Source organism: Ursus maritimus, unplaced genomic scaffold (assembly GCF_017311325.1).
Source record: "Ursus maritimus isolate PB19 unplaced genomic scaffold, ASM1731132v1 scaffold_11, whole genome shotgun sequence".
Taxonomy (NCBI): Eukaryota; Metazoa; Chordata; class Mammalia; order Carnivora; family Ursidae; genus Ursus; species Ursus maritimus.
This window is the reverse complement of record NW_024423453.1, coordinates 64,305,998-64,330,776: the sequence shown is the minus strand read 5'-3', so window position 1 is coordinate 64,330,776 and position 24,779 is coordinate 64,305,998. Positions and strand designations below refer to the sequence as shown.

General features: G+C 36.9%; 2 protein-coding genes across 8 annotated transcripts in view; one reads left to right on the top strand and one right to left on the bottom strand.

Moving 5' to 3' along the window:
* The window catches only part of INTS9 (integrator complex subunit 9), a 103,458-nt gene extending 102,806 nt beyond the window's left edge, over positions 1-652 (bottom strand). The window contains exon 1 of the mRNA XM_008705088.2: positions 347-652. Within this exon, the coding sequence (XP_008703310.2) occupies positions 347-355 (9 nt within the window). The 5' untranslated portion in view covers positions 356-652. The remainder of the gene's footprint in view (positions 1-346) is intronic.
* Positions 653-766: 114 nt separating this feature from the next.
* The window catches only part of HMBOX1 (homeobox containing 1), a 177,776-nt gene continuing 153,763 nt past the window's right edge, over positions 767-24,779 (top strand). For 4 of the 7 annotated variants that reach the window (XM_040626467.1, XM_040626466.1, XM_040626465.1 and 1 more), the window contains exon 1: positions 767-1,151. The gene's annotated coding sequence lies outside the window, so the exon portion shown is untranslated. The remainder of the gene's footprint in view (positions 1,152-24,779) is intronic. The other 3 variants (XM_008705092.2, XM_008705091.2, XM_008705090.2) reach the window with 1 other exon arrangement.

Below are 24,779 nucleotides of genomic sequence, written 5' to 3'. Positions count from 1 at the left end.
GGGAGAAAGGCTACTCAAGTGCTAATAGCATGGAAAGAATTAAATAACCTATTACAACACTCACGTGGCAGCTGAAAAGTCAAACCTAGCTCATAAAGCCCAACCTTGGTTCGTAGAAGAAATACGACAGAGTCAACGTCTTATCTAACCAAAGGGACCCGTCAATGGATGGATAAGCTCTCCAAGCAGCTGGGGGTGGGGGTGGGGGTATAGGATTCAAACCTCTTCAACAACAGCAGCTTTCCTTGGTCCACCCAATTTCTACTTCCCTTCCCAAGGTGCAAACGAAGAAGTCCAAAAGGATATGGCATCACCTTTGCTCTCTGACCTAGGAGCAGAGACTCACCAGTTTCATACTGGACTTTTGGTTGTTCAGTACCAGACACTCCACTCCTCAAACGCAGAGGGCGTCTTCCGGTTCAATCTCCGCCACCGGCCCGCCGAGAGCATCGCGGGACATGCAGTCCTTCTTCTCTCGCCCCCTCCCCGGGGCATCATGGGAAATGTAGTCACCTCTCCGTGCATCATGGGAACTGTGGTCATCTTTCTTTTCCGTCCCTTTCCTCTCCAACGCCTCCTTCGGCCAGCTCAAATTCATCCCGGCCGCCAATTCATCCTCTCTCTGCACCCCAGCATGATATCATGTCCCCTCTCTGGGCCTGGGTCCCATGGTATTCTGGGATGTGTAGTCCCCATGTCTCTGGCACCCCTTACTCCTCCTCCCTGTGGGAAGGCGGACGGGCGCGGGACTTGCCGGGAGCTGTAGTTCCCTGGGGCTTCTGGCTGCCGAATCCCGAGCTTTTACTCAGGGGAGGCAAGAACTACAACTCCCAGGGCCGCCCGGCGGCAGCAGGTGGGAGCGGGGCTGTTGATATCAATATGGCGGTTGTCAGCCAGACAAAGACAGTCAGTCTGATGTGATTGAGACAAGGGAGGTTTTCAGGGGGAGACTGGGAGATAGGGGCCTCCCCTCCCCCTTCTCCTCTTCCTGCGCCGGCCTCAACCCCTCCCCAGTCCCCTCCCGACTGGCGCCCCACGCTGAAGACACCCCTCCCCCTCCCGCTTTCCCCTCCTCCCTGCCTCAGCCCTTCGTACTGGGACGTTGGGGAGGGGGCTGTGCCGGGCGGAGAGAACTCAGCAAGGATTCTGAGGTGAGTCGAGCGGTTTTGAAGCCGGACTACTTAAAGTCTCTTTCCTCACTTCTTTCTCTTCACTTTTTTTTTTTTTTGAGGGGTTTTGGGGAGTAAGTGAGAGGGCTGGGGATGGGTCTCTTAAGCGGCCCGATTGAGAGGAGGGAGGAAGCAGGGGGCTTCCGAGTGGGTAACCCGGACGCAGGGTGTGGGGTGGGGCAGTTTGTGGGGGGCGGTAATTGAAAGGCGTCGGCTGCTCCCCAACTCTTTTCTCCTGGTTTCCTCTACTGTGGGCGGAAGGTTTGAATCCTGGAGGTGGGGTCTCCTGTTTGGAGTTTGGGAAACTGCGAGGTGAATTTGAGGTGTGTGGGTTTGTTTGGGGTTTATAACTGTGTTTTAAACTGTGTGACGTGTACTTGTGTGATATGTTAGTCTTGAATAAATGTCTATAGATAGGAAGTTAGATAGCTGGAGTCATAGCTTTTATCTGGGCCTGGGCAGAGAAGCGTGCGTGAGGTCCGGGTCCTGGACCTTTGGGCTGGCGACGTGATGCGGGGTAGCTGGGGTTAGCAACTCGTTTGTGTCCCATTGCCCGCTCACACTTCTCCCCGCCTCTGTCCCTTCCCCTGGACGAATCTCCACCCCAAACTCCGGGCTGAAGAATTTTATAGATGAGGTGGTGTGGAGATGGATTTTTGCATCCTTAAGTCCATATATAGGTGGGAAAGGAAAAGTGTTCTTAATATTTTATTCCGGAACCGTGTTTTGGTTACACTATTGGGGCTACTTTGAAAGGAGTCCTCCACCCACCCTCACCCCGAAACAGTAGGTAGATGTATCTCGTCGTCTTCGTGTTAAATGCATTAAACATTACTTAAGATTCGGGGGCGTGCGGTGGGGGTCTGGAGTGCTGACATGGGTATGCGTCTCTGTGTGTCTACTAAAGACATAGGATGACTGTTGTGTATCTTGAGATAGGGAGACTTATTTTCCTAAGTAGGAAAAACTGTTGGAAATTATTTGGTAGCGGGGGGAGTAGCTGATAGGCGCTGCTTGTATTTTTCTTCTACTCCACCCTGTTCTGTCTCGGATTTGTCTGAAAGCTGGTGTGGAAGAGTGAGGAAGCCTTGGGTGAGTGAAGGATGGAAGGCAGTTGACATTAAAGACACTATACTATGTAAAGTTGAATGGTGTAAAGTGATTGCTGTTTTTTACCCTGAAGCTTTAAACCCCTTATGTATCTAATAGGGTAGAGTGATGTGACTAGTTCATTTCTCTGGGATCCTGCAGGTATAGAAACCTCTCTTCCCTCCCTTCCTTCCACTTTCCCTTCTTCCCCCTTCAGTCTTTCCTTTCTTTCTTGGCATGCTACATTTGTCTTCCCCGATGGGCATGATGCCTCCTGTGCCTGTTTATTTAGTTTGTGCTAATATAGTTGTGCTTTTTGTGATTTTACTATAAAATGCATCATTAGATGAAAAGGACTTGCATTTGTTTTTACTTTGCATTTATGCCACAGGTAATTGTCACATTGGGATTGAAGTGCTTTGCATTAAACTAATTTTAAAATCGCACAACTAAGTTGCTAGATCTAGTTGAATTATAAGTCAAGTTCGGAAAATTTGAATTCTGATTTTTTTCTCAAGTTTCAAGTAGAGTTATAAAGGCAAGAGGATTGCAACATCTCTTTTTTTCTCACAGTCTTTAATATTTAATAACATTACACCAGGAGAATTTAAGACCATATATTTTGTAGTTTCTTCAGTCTGAAATAGAAGGTTTTCAATAGCACTCCTTCTGTGACAGTTTTTTTGTGGAATGGACCTTTACATAACTAAAGGAATTGGCATAATTGTTTTTTTGACTGCTGAGACTTAATGTATTTACATATTTGGCTCCAAATTTACCAATTCTCGAACCTATCAGTAAAGGACTTTAGATTTTAGATTCCATAAAAACTGAAAGTCACAGAGATACAGTATGCAGTTTATGGTATGTTTTATAACCTTTGATTTGAAATTCCTGCAGTTGATCATTCACACAGATAAGCTGACTGTAAACGTGAGGTAGTATGTATATTTAGATTGACCTGAATAGAAAAAAAAAATGATGTCTTCTAAATCTCAAATTTAGAGTATAAAAAATGATGATACAAAGCCGAACCTTTGGTTTGTTTTGGACTAGGACCCCATAATTTTTTTGTTTTAACCTTCTATCTTAATCTGAAACTTACTTTGCCAAAACTGAAGGAAAATCCTATGTAACTACATAATATATTTTTGCTGAAAGATATTCTGTAAGATACAGAGTTTTTAAATGTTCAATACTTATTTTAGAAATAAAAACTAAAATGTTTAAGAGTTGGAAAAATAAAACAGTATTATCTCTTCCACCTACCCTTACCTCACATTTCCTTTTTGTTTGTTTTCTTCCATGGAAGTGCAAAGTTACTTACTGGGAAAAGCTTTCATTAAACTTTTTCTGACTAGTAGTCTGGTTGAAATCACTAAAAGTAAACCAAACATATTCCTTGCATTTGGCGAGGGTGATTCTGTTGCATTTTAAGCACTGAGCATTAAAATGATGTAAAGCCTTTACTGCAGGTTAAAAGCATAAAACATTGTCAGCATGTGGAAGTCATATGGTTTATGAAAAAAGTAGAAAATCAGGGCATTGGTGCCTGTCCAGCTTAAAATTTCATCCCGTAACTGTGAAAGACACATTTATTTTAATATGATTGCTTCTAAAAATGTTGCCTGTATTATGGGAAGTTGAGAATCCAAACTGTTTTTAACCAATCTGTTGCTAGTTTAGTGTACTGCATATCATGAATACTGTGGTTGCAAATGTGCATCAAGGAGCCTTGAGGGGTCAGCTTTATGTTGAATGTCTTTAGTGAGGCTTCATTTTCATTGCTTTATGAACAGATTTCGCTCTTCTTAACCAAATCCTTAGTTGAAGCATCACTAATAGAAATTTAATAGCTCATTATTGGTAAGTTATAAAATATATTGCAACAAATTTCTCATTGTTTCATCGTTTTAAAAAAATAGAAGTAACCAGTTTGTGGCAATTTTTGTGGCAAGTATCTATTGGAATGGAATTGCTTATTTCAGTAGATGTTGAAGACATTGGGGATATTTATGCTAAATTTATTCATTTGGGGTCTTGTGTATGTTATATTCAGTCCATCTCACTTTTAAATGTTGCAGACAGCTTCCATGTTTCCTGTAAAACCACGTTTGCTTTTGGGTTCATTTCTTTGCAGCTCTTGCTTCTATTATTTTTGTATGCAGATCTTTAAACTTGAGTTATTTTTCTTGGAAATTAGAAATTTATCCTAGGATGTCATTTTTCATAAATGAAAGTTCTTGTACCATTCAGCTGTTTAAAAATGTGAATGTTTATAGGTTAAGAAGTGCTCAGTGAAAATATGTTGGGTTTGTTTTGAAAACCTGCTTTATTTAGGTTTTTTTGGCTTCCAGAATTAATTTTGTAGCTCCCTTTGCGTTTTGGCCAAATTTTTCTCTTAACTGTTGCCTTTTGCTTCTCAATTCAATAGAACTTTAATTTATAAAAAAAAATTGTTAGTGGGAATCACAGCTTGTCTAGAGTGTCATATAGCTACATTTACATAGGCACTCACATAAAGCACCTTTACGTTTGCTTGTATATGAAATTGGTATATATTTATGAGACATGCAACCTGTAAAAAAGAAATCTGAACCACAAATAACAGGACACTAAACAGTGGCTAAAACTGGAAACCAGAGTAACTACCACCATATGCTGTCCACATTATAGAAGCTATAGAGATTTTCAGTATCATTATAAACCATTATTTTAACAGATTCTATCAAAATCTATTTCGCTCAAAATGGAAGCTATTGGTATTGAAATTTTTCTGAAAATAGTATTAATTAATATGTGACCAAGATTCCTAGGTGCAGCTGTCTCCCCTCCTGGCCCATCATAAGTACAGAGTGAAGATTTTTCTGACTGATTGAGGTCTAACTTTTAGTTATACTCTATTTAAGCATAATCCAGTGCTTTAGTTAACTTGTTTTTCTTGATCTTAGATGAAACAAGTTGGAAATTTACTATAACATTGTCTTGGACACTTTCCAAGAGCATTTAGTTACTGGAAGGCTTTGGCTTTAGCGTAGTTTTACCCTTACAGTGGTAATAAGTTTGAAGTTACAGTGAGTTTTTCCAATGGTTATCGTAATTCTAATGCAGTACTTTACAGATCCTTGACTTGGGGAATAAGGATGGTGTTTTTTTGTTTTTGTTTTTGTCATTAATAAAACAAAAGGAGAAAAAGTAATAGATTTAGCTTGAAGTTATAAGTTATTATACTTTTTTTGATTCTTAAAACAGGTGTCCGTAGATCCCTCCTTATAAATGATAAAGTGATTCTAATTCATTCAAAGGGCATTTAGTTTTTTTTTTTTAAACTTAGAGTGCTGATTATGATAAGAACGTTTACTAAGTTGGACATATTCTCTGTAGTTTGTCTCTTATGTTCAGTGATGGTCTGCATGTGGTTTATCGAAAACATTTAATGGCTCTCTTTACTGTATGCATATTAAACAATTAGTGTGGAGTTACCAAGAGGCAGTAATTTTAATGTTTATAGTTACAGTTTTCAAAAGGGAAAATCAAATGCTGTGGCTGTTGCTGAAATGAGGATGACCTGAGACTAAATTTATCTGCTTTAAGATTTTGATAAAGTAGTGGTGTGATTAAAATGTGAAGCTGTTGGGTTGGGCCTACTTAGTCAAACCTTGAGTCACTCTGACTCTCCACATCCAATCATAGTATCAAGTTGATTTTACATCCTTTGTACCTGTATCAGTTAACTTCTTTTCATTATATGCTATTCCCTTAATTCAGGCCTTCATCATTTCTGTCTTGCTCCCATCAGTTTCTTAACTAATCTTCCTGCTTTCAGTAATTTTTCTTAAGTCATTTTTCACTCCTACTTGAGAGATCTTGCTAAAACAAAATGTGGATTTGATTGTTAGCCATATTTTGCCTGTTATCCTTCAGTGGCTCCCCAGCCTTTCAAATAAATCCAAACTATTACTCCACCCATGTCTAAATCCTGGCTTTGCCAATTACTTGCTATGTGACTTTAGGCAAGTGTTTTAATCTGTCTGTTCCTCAGTTTCCTCATCTGTAGAATGGGGGTAAATAGCCCTCACTTCATAGGATTATCATGAGCTTCAGGGATATCATAAATGTTAACTATTATCATTATCATATTATACCACGTATTTTGTGTTCTAGCTCCTTCCGTATATTTTATCATTATCAACTCTAGACCCTGTGCCTTAGCCATTCCAAACTACTGGTAGTCCAAACAAGCATGCTAGCATAGATAAGGAGGGTGGGGTATTATAAGTTCGTGAGGGTTGCAGTTGTTAGTAATGTCTTCAGAAGTAAAGAATTAATCGTGAACTTGAAAACATATTGCTGTATAAAGAATGATAGTATATTTTGTTGCTCTGGCTTCTGTTTTTTTCCTCAAAATAAAAGGCAATGTTAGATTATTACCTAATTCAGACAATAATTTAAAATTCACTTTTTTTGCCGTTAATACATTTTTATGTTTTGAACTTAGATTCCCATTGCTAATCCAACCTTTTTATCTTCTCACCTAACTTTATGAAAGATCTATTAATTTTGTATAGTTTCTTTCACTTTTTCCTCACAAATCCAAATTCTCACTCCATTTTTGGTTATTTTCTTTTTTTTAACATTGCTATCGAGACAATTGAATAGTTACATTACATGATCTGGAAGCCTCTTTGACAGACATCTGTTTTATTTACATACTAATGTTTATACTTGAGGTTGGGTGGCTAGTTTATTTTCACTGCTTAAGTTGGTTTTCTAAAGTGGTATGATACACATATGATGATTTATATCTGTGTCTCATTCCTCCCTCATGGAGGAGGAAGAATGTCCTGTTTTTTCCAAACTGAGACAAGAACAAATGTTACCCAGAACTGTGGTATAGAGGTCGCAGGATGGTAGCTAAGGTATCAGTCCAGACTTTAGAATGTAATTTTTGTAGGAGGCTTTATTATGACTATAGTTTGCAACCTCTAATTTAGCCAGCATTTACCTTCATGGAACATAATTGCTCACTGTGGAGAACTTGAAAGTAGCTGTTCTGAATATTATCTATTTGGTTGAAAAATCCATTTTTTTGGAGTCAAAGATAGCCTATGTTTATTTAGTTTTACATGGTAACTGTTTAAAACCACTCAGGACAAGAACAATTGCTATACACTCTGTTGTCCTAGGAAGACCTCTCTGAAAAGATGGCATGATCTTATTTATTTGAAATTCTTTATCATCTTTTCAATAAACTGTCATTTTCCTCCAAAGGTGGTAGTCCAGAGTTAAATAAAAATATCTTTGACTTTTTTTGACCCTCAAAAAGGTACTTTTCTTTAGGTATGATAATTAAAATTTTATATATATATTGTTTTTATTTCAGTCTAACATAGGCATCAACTGACCTGGTCTTCTTCCCTAAAACAAGGAATTACTTAATGATCACAAGTTATTGGTTACTTGCAATTTCAAGTTCCATTTCCTGAAATAGAATGTCTTAGTTGACAGTATGTCAGTTAAATGACTTTGTTATTGACAGTATAAGTTTGTATGTATAAATGATTAGATTTCTGTTTTCTAGTCAGCTAAACAGGGTATTTAGGTTAATTAAAAAAATACAAATGGTATATTTGTTATTAAAGTAATAAGTTGCTTGTTTATTTTTAATTTTGAAATAATTATGTACTCACAGGAAGTTACAGAAATAATGGAGAGGGCCTATACCTTTCACCTAGTTTCCCCTAATGGTTACATCTTATGTAACTTTAGTGCAGTATTAAAATCAGTATTAAATGCAGTATTTAATAATCAGTATTAAAAAAAATATTGGTACAATGTGTGTGTATAGTTCTATGTCATTTTATCACATGTGTGGATTCTTTTTTTTTTTTTTTAATTTTTAAAGATTTTATTTATTTGACAGAGAGAGAGGGCACATGTGCACAAGCAGGGGGCGTGGCAGGCAGAGGGAGAGGGAGAAGCAGGTTCCCCAAGGAGCAAGGAGGCAGATGTGGGACTTGATCCCAGTACCCAGGGATCATGACCTGAGCCAAAGGCAGACATTTAACCAACTGAGCCACCCAGGCGCCACCCCCCGCCATGTGTAAATTCTACAACCACCACCACAATCAGATACTATTGAAGAACGATTCTGTTGTTACAGAGATTGGATAATTCCCCTCTTAGTCATAAATTTTGTTTTGTCAAATATAACTAAGGAGAATAATACCAATTATTGGATCAGTAATTTCACTCTTTTGCCTCTTGTAGTAGTTCAGAAATTCTTTTGGCACATCTTCAAATTTTTTATGGAAAATTCCAGTTAAACTTTTTTGTGAGAATTTATAAATTGGCAAGCTTTACTTAATTGAGGGTTTATAATACAAATAATCATTAAACTTTTTAGTAAAAGTAACATTGAAAATTTCTGTAAATAAGCGTGTAAGATTTAAACGAATTAAAGGCTTAAGTGATATATTTCTTGCCAGACAGGAAGTATGCTAGAATCTGTATTAGAGGGGCGCCTGGGTGGCACAGCGGTTAAGCGTCTGCCTTCGGCTCAGGGTGTGATCCCGGCGATCCGGGATCGAGCCCCACATCAGGCTCTTCCGCTATGAGCCTGCTTCTTCCTCTCCCACTCCCCCTGTTTGTGTTCCCTCTCTCACTGGCTGTCTCTATCTCTGTCGAATAAATAAATAAAATCTTAAAAAAAAAAATCTGTATTAGATAAGCAAAATTACAATTATTCTAACGTTAGTTTGGCCTTTAACAGTGTTAAAGCAAACTTGTCAGATGATAATGAGCTCATATTGTAGTTTTATTTTGGATTTGTTATAGGGGAACTCTGTTCAGAGAAAGTCAGTTCAAAGGCAGTTTCCAGAGAAAGGACCTTTAGAGGAAAAAAAGGGGTTCTAGATACTATTGCTAGTCTATGTAAGAAAGGAGCATCAGGTTAGAGGCCAGTTAGGGACTGGCCTTTGCCTTCCCTCTATCAACTGTATAAGTTATGAAGCCTGTCTTTAAAGATGAGGCTTTTAATTTAATATACTACTGATTATTACAGACATCAAACAACAAAGATCTGCTTTAAACAGGCTAACGAAATATTTTGAAATATGTTACCAGAAAAGATATATCACGTGGGCTTTTTCTCCTCTGAGTTAGAGACAATTTTTTTATGCACACTGATAATTTGCTTTGAAAATATCAATTAAATTCTAATTTGTTTCATTGACAAGAATATGGTAAGTATTGATGGTACTTTCTGATAAGTCAGATTCATATTTAGAGAACTTTTTGGCTAACCTGAGATTTTACTTTCTTCCTGGTGCAAATTTTTTTTTCCTGTTTGGATTTATCTGTTGCCAGCTTTTTATTTATCTTGGTGTACATTCAGAAAAAAAAAAAATGGTGCTTTAATCAGGAATTCTTTGGCTTCAAAGAAGTTTGTTGTAGGGATCCAGCTGTTTGGTGTTGTGCAAAAGGGAGATCTGTCAGGAATCTGAGAAGCTAGTCTCTGCCTCTCATTCTGGGGATATGTGGTTTCTTGTTTTGCCTTCTCTTTTTATGTCTGCTTCATCAAGCTTTGTTACTTCTCCCTTCCACTTCTCTCTGCCTTACTGTAGTTTTACATAGTTTCTGCTTCTACATAACTTTGACTTGCAGGTGGGTTTGGTTTGCCAGGGTGCTGACTTCAACTGTTTTGTCCTTTCAGCTAAAGCTGACTTACCCTCTTAGTGGTGACAGTGTGCTTCTTTTAGTTCAGGTGGCAAGAGAGAAATCTGAATGCATGACCACGAGTTAGATGTCAATTCTGTTCCATGACCTCGAGGGTAGGACACCGAGGGGAGTCACCTATTATATAAGGCTAATGCTTTTGGGTGCTCTGCATGAGGAGGATTCTCTTGTAGGGATTGAACAGGGCACTCAGTTAAACATGTCAAGTATAGCAGTGCATGTTTAGGTACTCTGTGGGATACAAAGATTAGTTGGATTTAATCCTTTTCTTCAAGGATCAAATAATTTGCAGGAAATGGCAAAAGTCTCCCAGTGTAATTTAGTGTTAGCTTTTAATGTTAGTTACCTCAGGCAAACCAGAAAGATGACAAAGTAGGACTATAGAACTAGACAGGATTAAGGAAAGAAAGATAACACTAGAGACATGGCTGTTCTGTTTCTGAATCACAGATCTGTTAAAGCATGAAAGTAACTTGAAGCTATTCTTTCAGGATTCTAGTTGCTGCTATCAAGGAGCATCCCTTGTTGACTAAAGAGGCTCTTTATCAAGTACACAAGCCTTTTGGCTACCATTTGCCCCATCACTGAGGTCAAGAGACATCTTAAAAGAACTCACTATTTCAGAAACAGGAACATTCTCATAGATAGAGTCTATATGGTGACAACTGCCCTCTTAAAAAATGTCTTTCATCCACGACATGCTTTTGTGGTAAATTACGACACAGACAGGATATTTGTGCCCCCTTACTCTAGAGGCAATAAACAAGAATTCATATGGTGAGTCTGTAGTAGTGAGCATTTTCTTCAGTACGGATCTCGCAACATAAGAATTAACATACTGGGTCAACCCAGTGTCTAGTCAATACCATATGTTATATTTAACAGAAGATCCATGATGTCAGGGAAAGGAACTAGAACTTTTTCTCCCTATGTCAATATTGGAGTTGATATACATTTCAGGGCTAAAAACTCCAAAGCCAAGTCTTGATTATGTAAACCAAACCAAGACTGAGATTTTAGAAATAAGCACAAGTCAAGCATAGGCAATGAAAGAAATTAGAAGATCAGTTTCAGATTATAAAGTGATAGAAGATAAACAGTTGGGGAGTCATAGAGTTCAAATACTTAGGCGACACAGGAAGGCAGTGCATTTCAACTTTTGTGCAAAAGAATTACCTGGGAAATGTATTAGAATTTTTGTTTTCTGAGCTTCACTTCCAAATTTTTAAAATCTTAGGTGGGCCCAAGAATGTGTCCTTCATAAGCATGCCAGTTAATTGTAATAAGATGGTCTTCAGAACATTTGGAAAATGCGCAGACATACCTACAGAGAACTTACTATGTGCTTGGTTTTATGGCAGAATACTTAGTAATCTTAAATGGCTATATAATTTGGAATGTTTCCTCTCTGACATGTGCCTGCCTTATTTTAAATATTCCATATCCATCATCTATAACTGCTTGTGACTCTAGATTGTGCCGTGGGATGTGTTTTGGTTAAGCATGGCTGTTTTTCTAGGTGTAATATTTAATGGTTAGTGTTATACCCTAAACCATCTAGTCTTTTGTGGTTATATCATATGTTCATTTTCTTAAACTTTTATATTTTTACATACCAACTCTTGGGGCGGTCCTTCCCCTTGCCCCTACTCCCACCCCTGTTTAGTCAATAAGTTCTCCCTTAGTCTAGTTTTCTAGATCTATTAAGCAAGATTTTTTTTCCAACATATGTGCTTTGGTATATCAACCATCTCATGAAACTTTGCCCTCACAAATTAATTTCTCACTTTTTTTTTAATGTGTGTCATCATTCTTCTCAGAGTCTTAATTTATCCTAGAATATTGAGCTGGTTGAGAACATGGATTTGGGAGCCAGACTACCTGGGTGTAAATCTGACCTCCTCAACTTACTCTGTAACTGCCTAAACCTCAGTAACTCCATTTGTAAATTGGAGATAAATAGTAGTGCCCGTATCACAGGATTGTTGTGAGCATATGAGGCAATATTTGTAAAGTGCTTAGAAGAGTGATTGCACGGAGTAAGACACACCTTATTTTATTATTAGTTGGCCTGTGCTTCTGTTTCTAAGGTATTCACTCTCCTCCTGAATAATTATAATTCTCATATGTTGCGTGTAATGTCTTCCTAACCAACTTACTTTTGTTCCCTGATTTGTTTTTCTTCTCAGTTATCCTTTCATAGGCCTTATTTGCATTTGATGCAAATGCCTATTTCCTTTTAGCTAAAATTCTTTCTATCCAGGTCTTCTTCCTTCCATCATCATCCTTATTAAAATTTACCTCTGGTCTTGGAATTCCTAGATTTAAAACCTTTAAAACACCCTTTTAGTACTTTCCTTTTCATACTTCTCTCCCTCATCCCCCATCTAATTCATCAGCAATGTTCTGCTGATTCTTTCACCATCACATCTCTTAGATCATTCTCTTCCTTTTTACATCTATAGTTGCCATCCTCATCACTTCTTGCTGAGATGATTACAGCAGTAAAACTGGCCTTTCTGCCTCTTTCCTACTCTATTCCATGGTGCACAGTACTGTTAGAATAATTTTCATCAAACACTTTTCATCAAGTCATTCAAGAAGTTGCTGTACCTTAGTTTGAATTGTGTTATATTCCAATTTTAATCCCTGTGCTTTTTTTTAAAGGTTCTTTCCTCCCTTACTGGCATCCTATTTTCTTATTCTTAAAGACTTTTTCTCAGCTACATTCAAGTAAATTACCTTTCTTCCTGCTGTATGTTTTCAGCCTTCATTTCTTGGTATTTGCTACTTTCCCCACTTAATGTCTTTGTATATCCTTATCTTGCCAGTTAAAACCTTCTTAATAAGACCCATTTAAAGCCTTCTCTCTCTGAGGAAATACTTTCCAGTGAACCCTGTCACACTTGGACCATTTACTCAAGAACACAGAATTATGAGTACTTATGCACTCAGTTAATAGTGTATGAAATTTGTTTGTATTTATTTGTATCGTATATCACATTGTAAATATTCTAGTTTTCATTTCATGTGTATGAATTGGATTCTAGTTGAAGTGTAAGATCCTTGAGTATGCCATTGACTTATCCCTCCCTGCATTCTTTTCCCTTCCCCTTTAATTTTCATAGTCCATATTACTTCTCATTCATTTAATATATTTTTTAATTTTTATTTATTTATTTTATTATTTATTTTTTTTTAAAGATTTTATTTATTTATTTGACAGAGATAGAGACAGCCAGCGAGAGAGGGAACATAAGCAGGGGGAGTGGGAGAGGAAGAAGCAGGCTCATAGTGGAGGAGCCTGATGTGGGGTTCGATCCGAGAACGCCAGGATCATGCCCTGAGCCAAAGGCAGACGCTTAACGACTGCGCCACCCAGGTGCCCCAATGTATTTTTTAATTTTTAATTTAATTTTTTTTTCTATTTTTTTTTTTTAGAGAGAGAGAGTATGAGCGGGGATAGGGACAGTGGGAGAAGGAGAGGGAGAAAGAGAATCCCAAGCAGGCCCTCACTCAGTGCGGGTGGACACAGGGGCTCAATCTCACGACTCTGAGATCATGATCTGAGCCTGAAATCAAGAGTTGGATGCTTAACCCACTGAGCCACCCAGGAGCCCTATCTAACTAATATTGATTACATATTATATAGGACATAGGCCTAGACCTCAGGTACTTCACAGTTTGGATTTGATAAGATCTGAACCTAGATTTCTTTACTGTACCTCATTATTCTTGGTTCAGTAATTTCTCTGATCTACTCTCAAAAATAGAAATTACTGCTATATGGATTGCTGAGTTTAGTTTCCTGACAAATACTTTCGGCTGTAGAATGTTGGTACCAATGATAGTGGTTAAGAACGGACAGGGTAGATGATACATAAGAATTTGAAATTCACTCTTTTCTGAGGATAAGCTCAGTTTTTTCCTCTTTTTACCAGAACAGTAGAAGATCTATGGACTTAGAATTGCAATTATAAAGTTATTACATAGAAAAGAATCCAAACAATAAAGAAGCACGTATAAAATAACAATTGTAACTACCCCCTCCTCTTCCTAACATATTCTACCCCAGTGTTCTATTATTCATAAGAAACTACCCCAAAACTTAATGGCTTAAAACAACAAAATCATTTTGTTATTCTCTTGCAGGGTTCTGGGGTTGGTTCAGTTAAGTGTTTCTCACTTGGGATCTCTTACCTGGAGTCATCTGAAGGCTAGCTCACTCATGTGTCTGATGCCCAGGTTGGGAGAACTCAAAACAACTGAAGGCTGGTGGTCCCTCCAGTATGGTGGCTTCAGGATAGTTGGACTTTCTATGTGGTACCTCAGGGTTCCAAAGGCAAGTGTCCCAGAGAGAAGGAAAGCTAGGCATATCACTTTCTATGACTTAGCCTTGGAAACCACACAGTAGTCCTCTGTATTCTGTTTCTGCTGCCTGCGTAGGTTCCCCTACGCAAGAAGAGGAGCAAGGAACACAGAATCCTTGAAGGGGGAGTGGCAAGGTTCTAGAAGAGCATGTATGAAGGAAATACTGTTATGCCAGTTATGAAAAATGCAACACACCAGGGATAAATGCTGTTTGTAATTTGGTTTACTGTTGGATCTTTTTCTTTGCATGTACAAATCATATTTCCAAATGCCTACTTAAATAATTGTATCATACTCCAACTTATATTTATTTAATGATATGTGATGGTGTCAGTACATAAAGACTCACCGTAATTTTTTTTGGACATCAAAAATGAGTGAATCGTAATTTGCTATAATAGCAGATATTTAAGTTTTCTGAAACTTATGCATATGAACCTCTCTTGACCAGTGTTGGATGGGCCTGCAGTAAATGTTGCAGTGAATAGGACTGTGTGGCCAAGAAATCTTCCAACCATCTGGAAATTGTTTTTTAAATTTCTTTTGTTTCTTTTGCTACTCCTGCCTTCTCTCCCTTCTCTGACCTATTCAGTAATTTTGTGCTTCTGTTTTGATCTCAGGAAAGATGTGCTAAAATGGGAATATTATCATATATAAAGTAAAGCTATCTTATTTGGCACTTTATGAATTCAAGGATTGTTTTTTTTTTCTTCCTGTTATGTATAGAAAAGCCATCTTAAATGACTTAATTTGAATTAGTAGTTGATCAGTTAATCAAAAAGTTGGTTATAGTAAATCATTTAAAACTGATTAAACATTTTACTTTATCAAAATATATAATTATACATGTATTTATCAATTGTTTGATACAGGGTGGGGGTTCTCATTTGGGATAATTTAACCCCCTGGGGATATTTGGCAATGTTTGGGGACATTTTTGATTGTCACAGCTGGGTGAGGGTGCTGCTATTGCCATCTAATGGGTAAAGAAGCCAGAGATATGCTGCTAAACATCTTTCAATTCACAGGGCAGTATTGCTCCCCTTCCCGCCCTCACAATCCCCAAACAAAGAATTCTCCAGTCCAAAATGTCCATAGTGCCGGGGTCAGGAAACCCTGATCTAAAGTGAAGGCCTTTTGTTGGTATGAATCCATGGATTGGCACTCTGCATTAGATTTTCATGCATAAACCACACCCACATGTATTATTTATGATTTTAAGTTTTGATTTCTTGAAAATGGAGGGAGACCTTAAAGACACTTATTATATAATTTGTGAATCGAATCTTAATCTTTTATTATTTTCCCCAAGTTTTTTACAGTATACTCACCCACACCCAATTTAGTAGTGTTTTCTTTTTTAAAGTAAATCATCTATTATACCAAAATATTCTATTCTATATCCATTTTTTCTTTTTAATTTTCATAGAAACTATTCTTTGTACTCATATTTTGTTGGTTTAGATAATATATAATTAAATTCCACAGTTGCATGAACAACAGATATAAACAGGGAACAAACTAACCCATTCTTGGTTGGCAGAGAGGAGTATAGGAGATAGTAGACTTCAGCATCCCCTGTTTTAGAAGGGGAATTTAGAAGGCACTGGTTGACTGTGATGGTTGGTAAAGTAGAGGTTGGCTAAGAGCTTCTAGGTGAACAGTAAGGAACTGAAGAATTTTTTGTTGTTAAGAATTGTTCTCAAAGGGGCACCTGGGTGGCTTAGTTGGTTAAGCGTCTACCTTTGGCTCAGGTCATGATCACAGGGTCCTGGGATCAAGTCCCACATTGGGCTCCCTGCTCAGTGGGGAGCTGCTTCTCCCTCTCCCCCTCCCCCTGCTTGTACTCTCTCNCTTTCCCTCTCTCTGTCGAATAAATAATAAATAAAAATCTTAAAGGAAAAAAGAATTGTTCTCAAAGTAAGTTCACTGAAAACCATTTCTTACTTACATGAACAAGCCAAAAACCATACACATACGCAAAACAAACGCACACACACAAAATCCTACAAGCATAAGATAATGTTATATTATGATTGAGTTTTGTCTTGCCCCAAACTGATAGGATTTGTGAGGATATCATGGAGGGTAAAGGCCAGAGGCAATGCCAGTGGTGGCCTTTGAAGGACAATAATGATCTTTACCCTTGCTTTACAGGCTTTGGTGATAGGATTTTAGCAATCTTGAGTATTTGGGATTATCAGGAAGCCTCTTTCTTTCTTTCTTTCTTTCTTTCTTTCTTTCTTTCTTTCTTTCTTTTTTTTTTAAAAGATTTTATTTATTCATTTGTTAAAGAGAGAGCATGAGCCGGGGGAGTGGGGGGGAGCAGCAGGCAGAGGGAGAAGCAGGCTCTCCACCGAGCAGGGAGCCCGATGCAGGACTTGATCCCAAGACCCTGGGATCATGACCTGAACTGAAGACAGACGCTTAACTAAATGAACGACCCAGGCATCCCAAGAAGCCTTTTCTATCTAAAAATTAGTATTGTTTTGTAGGGTTCCAGTCCCTTTCATGAAATATATTTAATAATATTTTTTTGTGTGCTCCAAAGACTATTCCCAGCTGGCTGTATCCTATTTAACAACTCTGTTTTAAGCATGTTAACTTCCATGATCGTCTGTATTTCTGGATTACCTTAATCTGGATCTTTGCATGTTAAACCCCATCAGCCAGTCTTCTGCTTTTTACCAAAACATTTCTTATACTTCTTTAAAATACTTAAAGTCAGCATCTTGGTTTTCACTAGTTAATTAAATACTTAATTCAAACACTTTCAATCTTTGTATTACTATCACATTTTTTTAGCTTTTGATTATATGAATTTTCAGAATATATGCATAATTTTGGCTACATGAATTTGTGCAAGCTGACTAATTGCCTGATAAAATGGTGTTACTTAGAATTTCATCAGAGATTAATCAGAGAAATCCAGAAACTGGCATTTTAGATACCCTAATGAATTACCTAGTAAGCAATATCCATTGGGAAATAGAACCTGAATAAATGGTTAATCTTTTCAGATCTAGAAGATTAAGCTGAATTTGAATAGGATTGTTAAAGTTCTTAATTACTATTTCTATAGTTGGGGGAAAATATTAGCTCTTTTTCCCTGCACTTTCTCTTAATGATGGTGTTTTTTTAATCTAGAGAAACAGAGAAGGATAAGAGATTACTTAGAGCAGCATGACTGGGTTAACTCTTCATTAATGAGATTTTTAAAAATAATCATTTCTTGCCTTCAAGCTTACATAAAAACAAAATTTATTGTGTAGAAAATTATTTTATTTGTGTATTTATACAGTTGTCTTACATGACATTTATAAAATATATTACATTTATAAAAGTACTCGTTATGTGAACATTTTTTTTATTTGGCATATCCATTTCCTCTCCTTTTTCAAGTCTAATGGTTTAAGTAGAGATTCTTAGGAAGAACTTTTTGGAAATGACAGTTTTGAACAAATTATCAAACTAATAATTCCTGACTTACCAAGATAATAAATTTTAAGTCAAACATATTTTAAATGTTATCAGAATTATTTGAAAAATGATGGGAATTTGGGGAGGAAAAATTAATTTCTGTTAAATGAAAGATTATTTTCCAAATGAACTATATATGTAGGGTTCAGTTTAGAAGATGCACAGTAAATATTTTAAGGACATTGAGTGTGTATGGTGACAATATTTTTCATTGTTTGTTCTTGTATCAACAAGCTGTAATGTAGAATCCTTGAAAGGGAGGACCAAAAATAGTATCGTTTATTACTTGTGTCCAATAAGGAAATGAAGGGAGAAAGATGTTCTTGTCTAAAGTCTTATTGCCAGGGTAGAGCTCAGGTCACTTATCTCCTCATTTCACATTCTCTCTTATCGTATGACCTGTTACCAAAGGCAATTGAAACTTTCTAATTCATTGTGCTCAAATTCTGCAAATTCGTGATGGACATTTAAGGGGTTCAAATAACCCTTTTTATAGATAGGTTTCGATTTTTAACAGTGATTTAGTTTATATCTCTTTTGATTCCATGATTACTTTATTGTATAGTGCATATTATCTAAATCATCTTATACAGGTGGTATAAAAGTGATTTGTGCAGTCATTGATTTCTTATATGCCTCTGCACCTGACTGTCATAGGAGGCCTACAGGCTGCTCAGCATCTCTCTGGATCTTAGGCAGCTTCTCTTCTATTTTACTTTTTGAGTTGTCTAGCCATATGTTGACCTTAACATTATGATGCCCCTCTCCTAGAGATCTCTTAAGTAACATGTACACTTGGTCATTGTATTGCCTGATTTAATTATTGATACAGTTTGGAACATCATGTTTTATAATGTCTAGATAATGGTTTATGCTGATTTAAATACCATTTTTTTGTATTAATATCCAAATGAACGTAGGAACATGTTGTTTGGTTTGGCTTATACTTTTATTTTTAAATGAAAATATAATCAACTTGCCTTGTTTTGACGTGGAGGACCTCCCTAGGACCATAATTTATCTGAATTTAAAGACTAGGTTTTTCCTTCAAATTCAAACCTACTTTTTTTGCTGAGGGTAAGGGAAGAAAATTGACATTAATTAAGTATATATAATTTGAATTTTTATCTTTTAATTATAAACTTGAAAATCTATTTATAAAAACAAAAATAGATGAACATCTATTAAAATCTGAATTATACAGAAGGCCTTAAAATTTGGCACTGATGAATATACTACCAAAGTAGTTCGAGCATTTGAAAACATGTTTTTAAAGAAAAACTAGTTTGACCTATGGTGATAGGTATAGTAGCCAATTGTAGGATAACAGGAAAGCCCTGTAAATAGTTCCTCAAACTGTCTGTGGCAACACATTGTATTTTAAGTTTCCAGTCATTGGCTGACTGATTCTTTTGTAAAATATAATAAAAATGAATGACTAGAAGAATAAAATGGAAAAAATAACCAAAGAAATACAAGATATAATTCCAAATATTTTATTATCAGATTCAGCAGATACAGTAATATTACTTTGTCAGATTGTTATAAAAGTTTCTAAACACATATTCTCAGCTTCTCTAATTACCTAGTAATGGGCCAGTTTCATACAGTAACAGTGCTCATAGATAGGCATTTGTCTGCAGACTACACTTTGTTTGAGAAGCACTGTTTAAGAATATATACAAATGTTACAAATAATTAGGCTACAAAGCTCTCTTTTTACAGCAAATACTGTTCCTGCAAACATTATACTGGTGGTGCCTGACCTACTAAGGTGCTGAATGGCCTCCTGAGACCAAAAAATGAGACATGGGAACTTAGAAAAAGGAAAAACACAATTTTATTGAGATGTAATTTAGAAGCACTAATTTCCTTTTTGTGACAATAAATTTGCCTTTCCTGGACATTTCATGTAATGAAATCATATAACATATGGTCTTTTGTGTCTGGTCTTCTTGACAGCATAATAATTTTTAGTCTTACCCATGTTGTAACTTATATTGGTATTTCATTCCTTTTTATTGCTGAATAATATTCCATTGTATGGAAATAACACATTTTGTTCATTTACCAGCGGCTGGATATTTGGGTTGTTTCCAAGTTGGGAGATATTATGAATAATGTTATGTGAACATTTGCATGCAACTTTTTATGTGAGCATATTTTCATGTCTCTTGGATAGATACTTAGGAGTGAAATTGTTGGCTTGAATGGTAAACTTATGTTTAACTTTTTAAGAAACTGCAAATTTGTTTTACATTCCTGCCAGCAGTGTAGTGGGGTTGAAGTTTCTTCACATCCTTGTCAATACTTATTACTTTCTTTTTGATTATAGTCATTCTTGTGGAAGTGAAGTAATATCTCATTGTGGTACTAATTTGCATTTCACTAATCACATTGAATGTCCTTTCATGTGCTTATTGGTCATTCATATATCTTCTTTTGTGAAATATTCATGTGTCTTATTGAATTACAAGATTTCTTTATCTTGTATCAGATACATGATTTTCAGATGTTTTAACTAATATTCAGCTTTTTCTTTTCTTTCTTTTACTGATGTATTTTGAAGTGGTAATTTTCTGACTCTTGGTAAAATTGTTCCTTATTTTGCTTTATTTTTTTATTTTTTTAAGATTTTATTTATTTGACACAGAGAGAGAGAGAGAGAGAGGGAGGCAGGCAGAGGGGGAGGGAGAAGCAGACTCCCCACTGAGCAGAGAGCCCGATATGGGACTCAATCCCAGGACCGATATGGGACTCAATCCCAGGACCGGTGGCTAGGTACCTTACTTTGTTTTCAACTCTATTGCAGAAAGGATTTACATAATCCTAGAGTTTGCTTGCTGAGTGATGCTAAATAACTGAGTCAGTATTTTAAACCAGATATCCTGGTATGTATGTTGGGGGAGCTGTTTTGCCACCCTATCATTGACAGAAAGATCAGCTTTCGTTGTAATTCCTAAAGCAGTCAGATTTCCTAGTTGGAGCAACAAAAACTTACTGTGGCTATATATGCTAAAAGTAAATTTATTATATGGATGTTCAGAAGCTCTCAGCGTTTCTAGGAAGACCGGAGAACCAGGCTTATACAATGGGAAGAACTATTGGGGGCTGTCCCCTGGCAGGAACCCCAGCCAGAACCCGTGCTGCTGACACTGGAGCTGTGAAGCTGCTGCTTGACTTTTGTTGCTGCCATCAAACTTAATCTTGCTGCAATGATCCTTTCTATTTAAGAAGGTTCTTTCTGGTTGGTTGTGTCACAAATTCCCAATCCAGAGTCTAAGTACATCTGCTTATGCTTTTTCTAAAGAAAATTGGGAAATGAGTATTTGGCATTTTCAAGCTTGTTAATGAGACAAATCCTGTCTCTCTCTTTTTTTTAATAAAGGGGGATGATTTTTTTAAAGATTTCATTTATTTATTTGACAGACAGAAAGCGAGAGCTAGAGAGGGAACACAAGCAGGGGGAGTGTGAGAGGGAGAAGCAGGCTTCCCCGATGAGCAGGGAGCCTGATGAGGGGCTCAGTCCCAGGACTCTGGGACCATGACCCAAGCCAAAGGCAGACGCTTAACAACTGAGCCACCTAGGAGCCCCAGACAACTCCTTTCTCTTAATGGTGTTTAAAAATGCTCAAGTATTTTGTATCTTAAAAAGAAAAAGAGGGGCGCCTGGGTGGCTCAGTCATTAAGCGTCTGCCTTCGGCTCAGGGCGTGATCCTGGCATTCTGGGATCGAGCCCCACATCAGGCTCCTCCGCTGGGAGCCTGCTTCTTCCTCTCCCACTCCCCCTGCTTGTGTTCCCTCTCTCGCTGGCTGTCTCTCTCTCTGTCAAATAAATAAATAAAATCTTTAAAAAAAAAAAAAAAGAAACAAAAGCTCTCTCATCATCATTTTCCTATCCAGATTCTGCCATATATCTCGTCTCTCCTCTACAGACCATATTGACTGCCCTCACCTCCATTTCCTGACCTTTCATAGACTCCTCAATTCACTACTCTCACTAATCCCCAAAACTGTTTTCTACAATATAACTAAAATCCATGGACAAATTTCAGTCTTCTGGTTTAATATCTCAACAGTTTTTGTTAACAGTCATGCCTCTTTTTTGAAACCCTTCCTTGACTTCTTTGATACTCCCATCTTTTGGCTTTTCTTCTTAGTCTCTTGAAGGCTTCTTCTTCCTGCCCTCCAAATTCTTTCAAGGATCTGCTCCAGATCCTGTTATCATTGCACATTCCATAGGCAAGCTCATCTATTCCCACAGCCTGTTACCACTTACTAGCCCAGACCTCTCTGTTGAACTTCAAAGAGAACTCTATATCCAGTAGCCATTTCTTCTTGTGTGTCTCAAAGCCATCCCCAGATCACCATTTCTGGAAACCACACTTGGGTGTTCTCTTCTAGTATTGTTTAAAATGACACCATCAATCAAACATCTGTTTAAGCTAGAATCCTGGAGATTATCCCTGACTTTTCTGTCTCCTTCACACCACATCATCTAGAATTCCATTACTAACAAATAACTTTGCAAATTCACCAATTCTCTCTCTTCCTCTTGTAGTTACTCTGGTCCAAGCCACAGTCAGTGATGGCCTCGAATGGTTACTGTAGAGTGTATAACAACACTCCCTGGTGCTGGTCTTGTCCTCTTTCCCACAGGATAGCCAGATAGATAATGTTACTCCTTAAATCTTTTAATGATAATCCCTTGCCCTTAGGATAAAGTCCAGACTATTTAATGTGCCTTATAAGGCTCTCTAGGATACCTGCACCCACATATCTGTGGAATTCTTTATTTCTACTTTTCTCTTTGTAATTGGTATTTCAGCTATACTGGACTTCAGTTTCTGAGTTTCTGAGGTCTTCTTCCTGCCTCCATTATCTCATCTGCTATTTAGGTAGGACGCTTTTCCCTCCCACTTCTACTTTCTGTAAATTATAAGCCAAATTGTCAAAGTGGATATTAGAAAATTATTGGAACTTACATAATAAAATCTATGTTTAGGAATTTAAGAAGAAATTGTAATTCTGAGATCAAATATATAACCTACCTATTAAAGAATGGTCGATGGGAAATTTAACTTATTAATTAAAAGTTTATGAAATTTAATCCTGTCAAAATAATCTTTTCCCACTTTTAACTCCAGAGAGTCACTGTTGTGCAGGGTGCAGGGGAGGCAAATATCTGAAATATGTCTTCACTCTTCTCCTTTATCCTGATAAACATCTATATCAGCCTAGCATCCTTGGAACCATAGCACTAGAGGCCTCCATGACAGATGATGTGGCAATGAAACCTATTTGATAACCCTAGCCTAAGGAGGGGCTCAGTAATTTTGAATAAATGAATATGTGGTTTTCATTTCAATGAGAATTTCTTTTTTCTTTATTCTTATTTCAGTGAGAACCTACTTATTTGCTTAGAATTTATTCCATTTTATTTGAAAACAGTGTTAGCTTCTAATACCTATAATGAAAATGAAGTGCTTTATAAAAGTGCTTTATTAAAAAATGCATTATAAACATGAAAATGGAATGAAAAATGAAAGAATTACAAAAAAATTTGTACAGAATCCCAAATTATTGCCATTTCAACATATAATCAGCATTAATAAAAATTAATATTTTACATTCCTTTTCTTTTTCATGCCATGTCTTCAAATCATTATATATTCTACATTTACAGCACATCTCAATTGGGATTAAGCACGTTTCAAGGGCTCGATAACCACATATGGCTGGTGGCTACTTTAGTAGGCAACACAGTTTTAAAGTTTCTGCTTTATCTGAATGCTGCTTCTTCCCATTTCCTCAAGTTGAATCATCTGTAGTCAGCAAAACTTTCCAGGCCTAGAGTTTTCTTTGTTGGGGATTTTAAAACTATGAAAACTCAACTTCTTTAATAGCTGTTGGACTATTCAAGTTGTTTCTTTTGGTAATTTATGTATGTCAAGAAGTTGGTGCATTTTATCTTAGTTGCTGAATTTATGGACATAGACTTAATTCTATTTTATTCTTATAATCTCTGTAGGGTCTCTAGTGATGTCCTGTCTTTCATTATCAAGAACCCATAACTGATGAAATGTTTGAGCTTCATTTTAGTGTATAAACATCATTTTGCCACCAGGGTACCATGCTTAAATGCTTTCAGCTTTTCACTTAGTGTAAGTGTCTTAAACTAGTAGAATTGAGGTCATTCAAAAAGGTAGTCATTATCTCATTACTATGGAGAACAAACGGCTGGTTACCAGAGGGGAGGTGGGTGAGGCTATGGATGAAAAAGGTGATGGGGATTAAGGAGTGCACTTGTGATGAGTGCCAGGTGTTGTATGGAAGTGTTGAATCATCGTATTATACACCTGAAACTAGTATTACACTGTATGTTAACTAATTGGAATTTAAATAAAAACTTAAAAAAAGAACAAACAGTCATTTTCTGGGACATGAGTGAACAAATAATTTTAAAAGGTCTGCTGATGTTAGCAGAGTAGTTTAAGCACGTAAATTCAGTGAAGACTACTAAAGTCATAAAACTACGTAAAGTTTTAAACAGCAGGAGCCTCCTCTGAAGACATTATCCAAATATTGTAGCAGTTTTTACAGCATTTCTTTATACTGTCAATTCTAAATTGAAAATTAGGGAATTAAAAAAATGGAAGTTTTTTTTCTTGGCCAAATTACCGACAGGAAAGTGGCAGACAGAGTATTGGTTGCTCAATGTTCCTGTCATAGCCAACTTTCCTTTAACTGTGAAGTATTAACACTGGTAGCAGTTATATGCAAAAGTAAGATGTGGGATATTCACAACTTGAATGACCTGTTTATGATTCTAGATATCAAAGTAACACACTGTTCAACTTTCTTTCAGCAAAGAACATATCCTTGAAAGGTAGTAGTTTGAATTGTTATATGCCAAATTTTGTTGAAAATGCC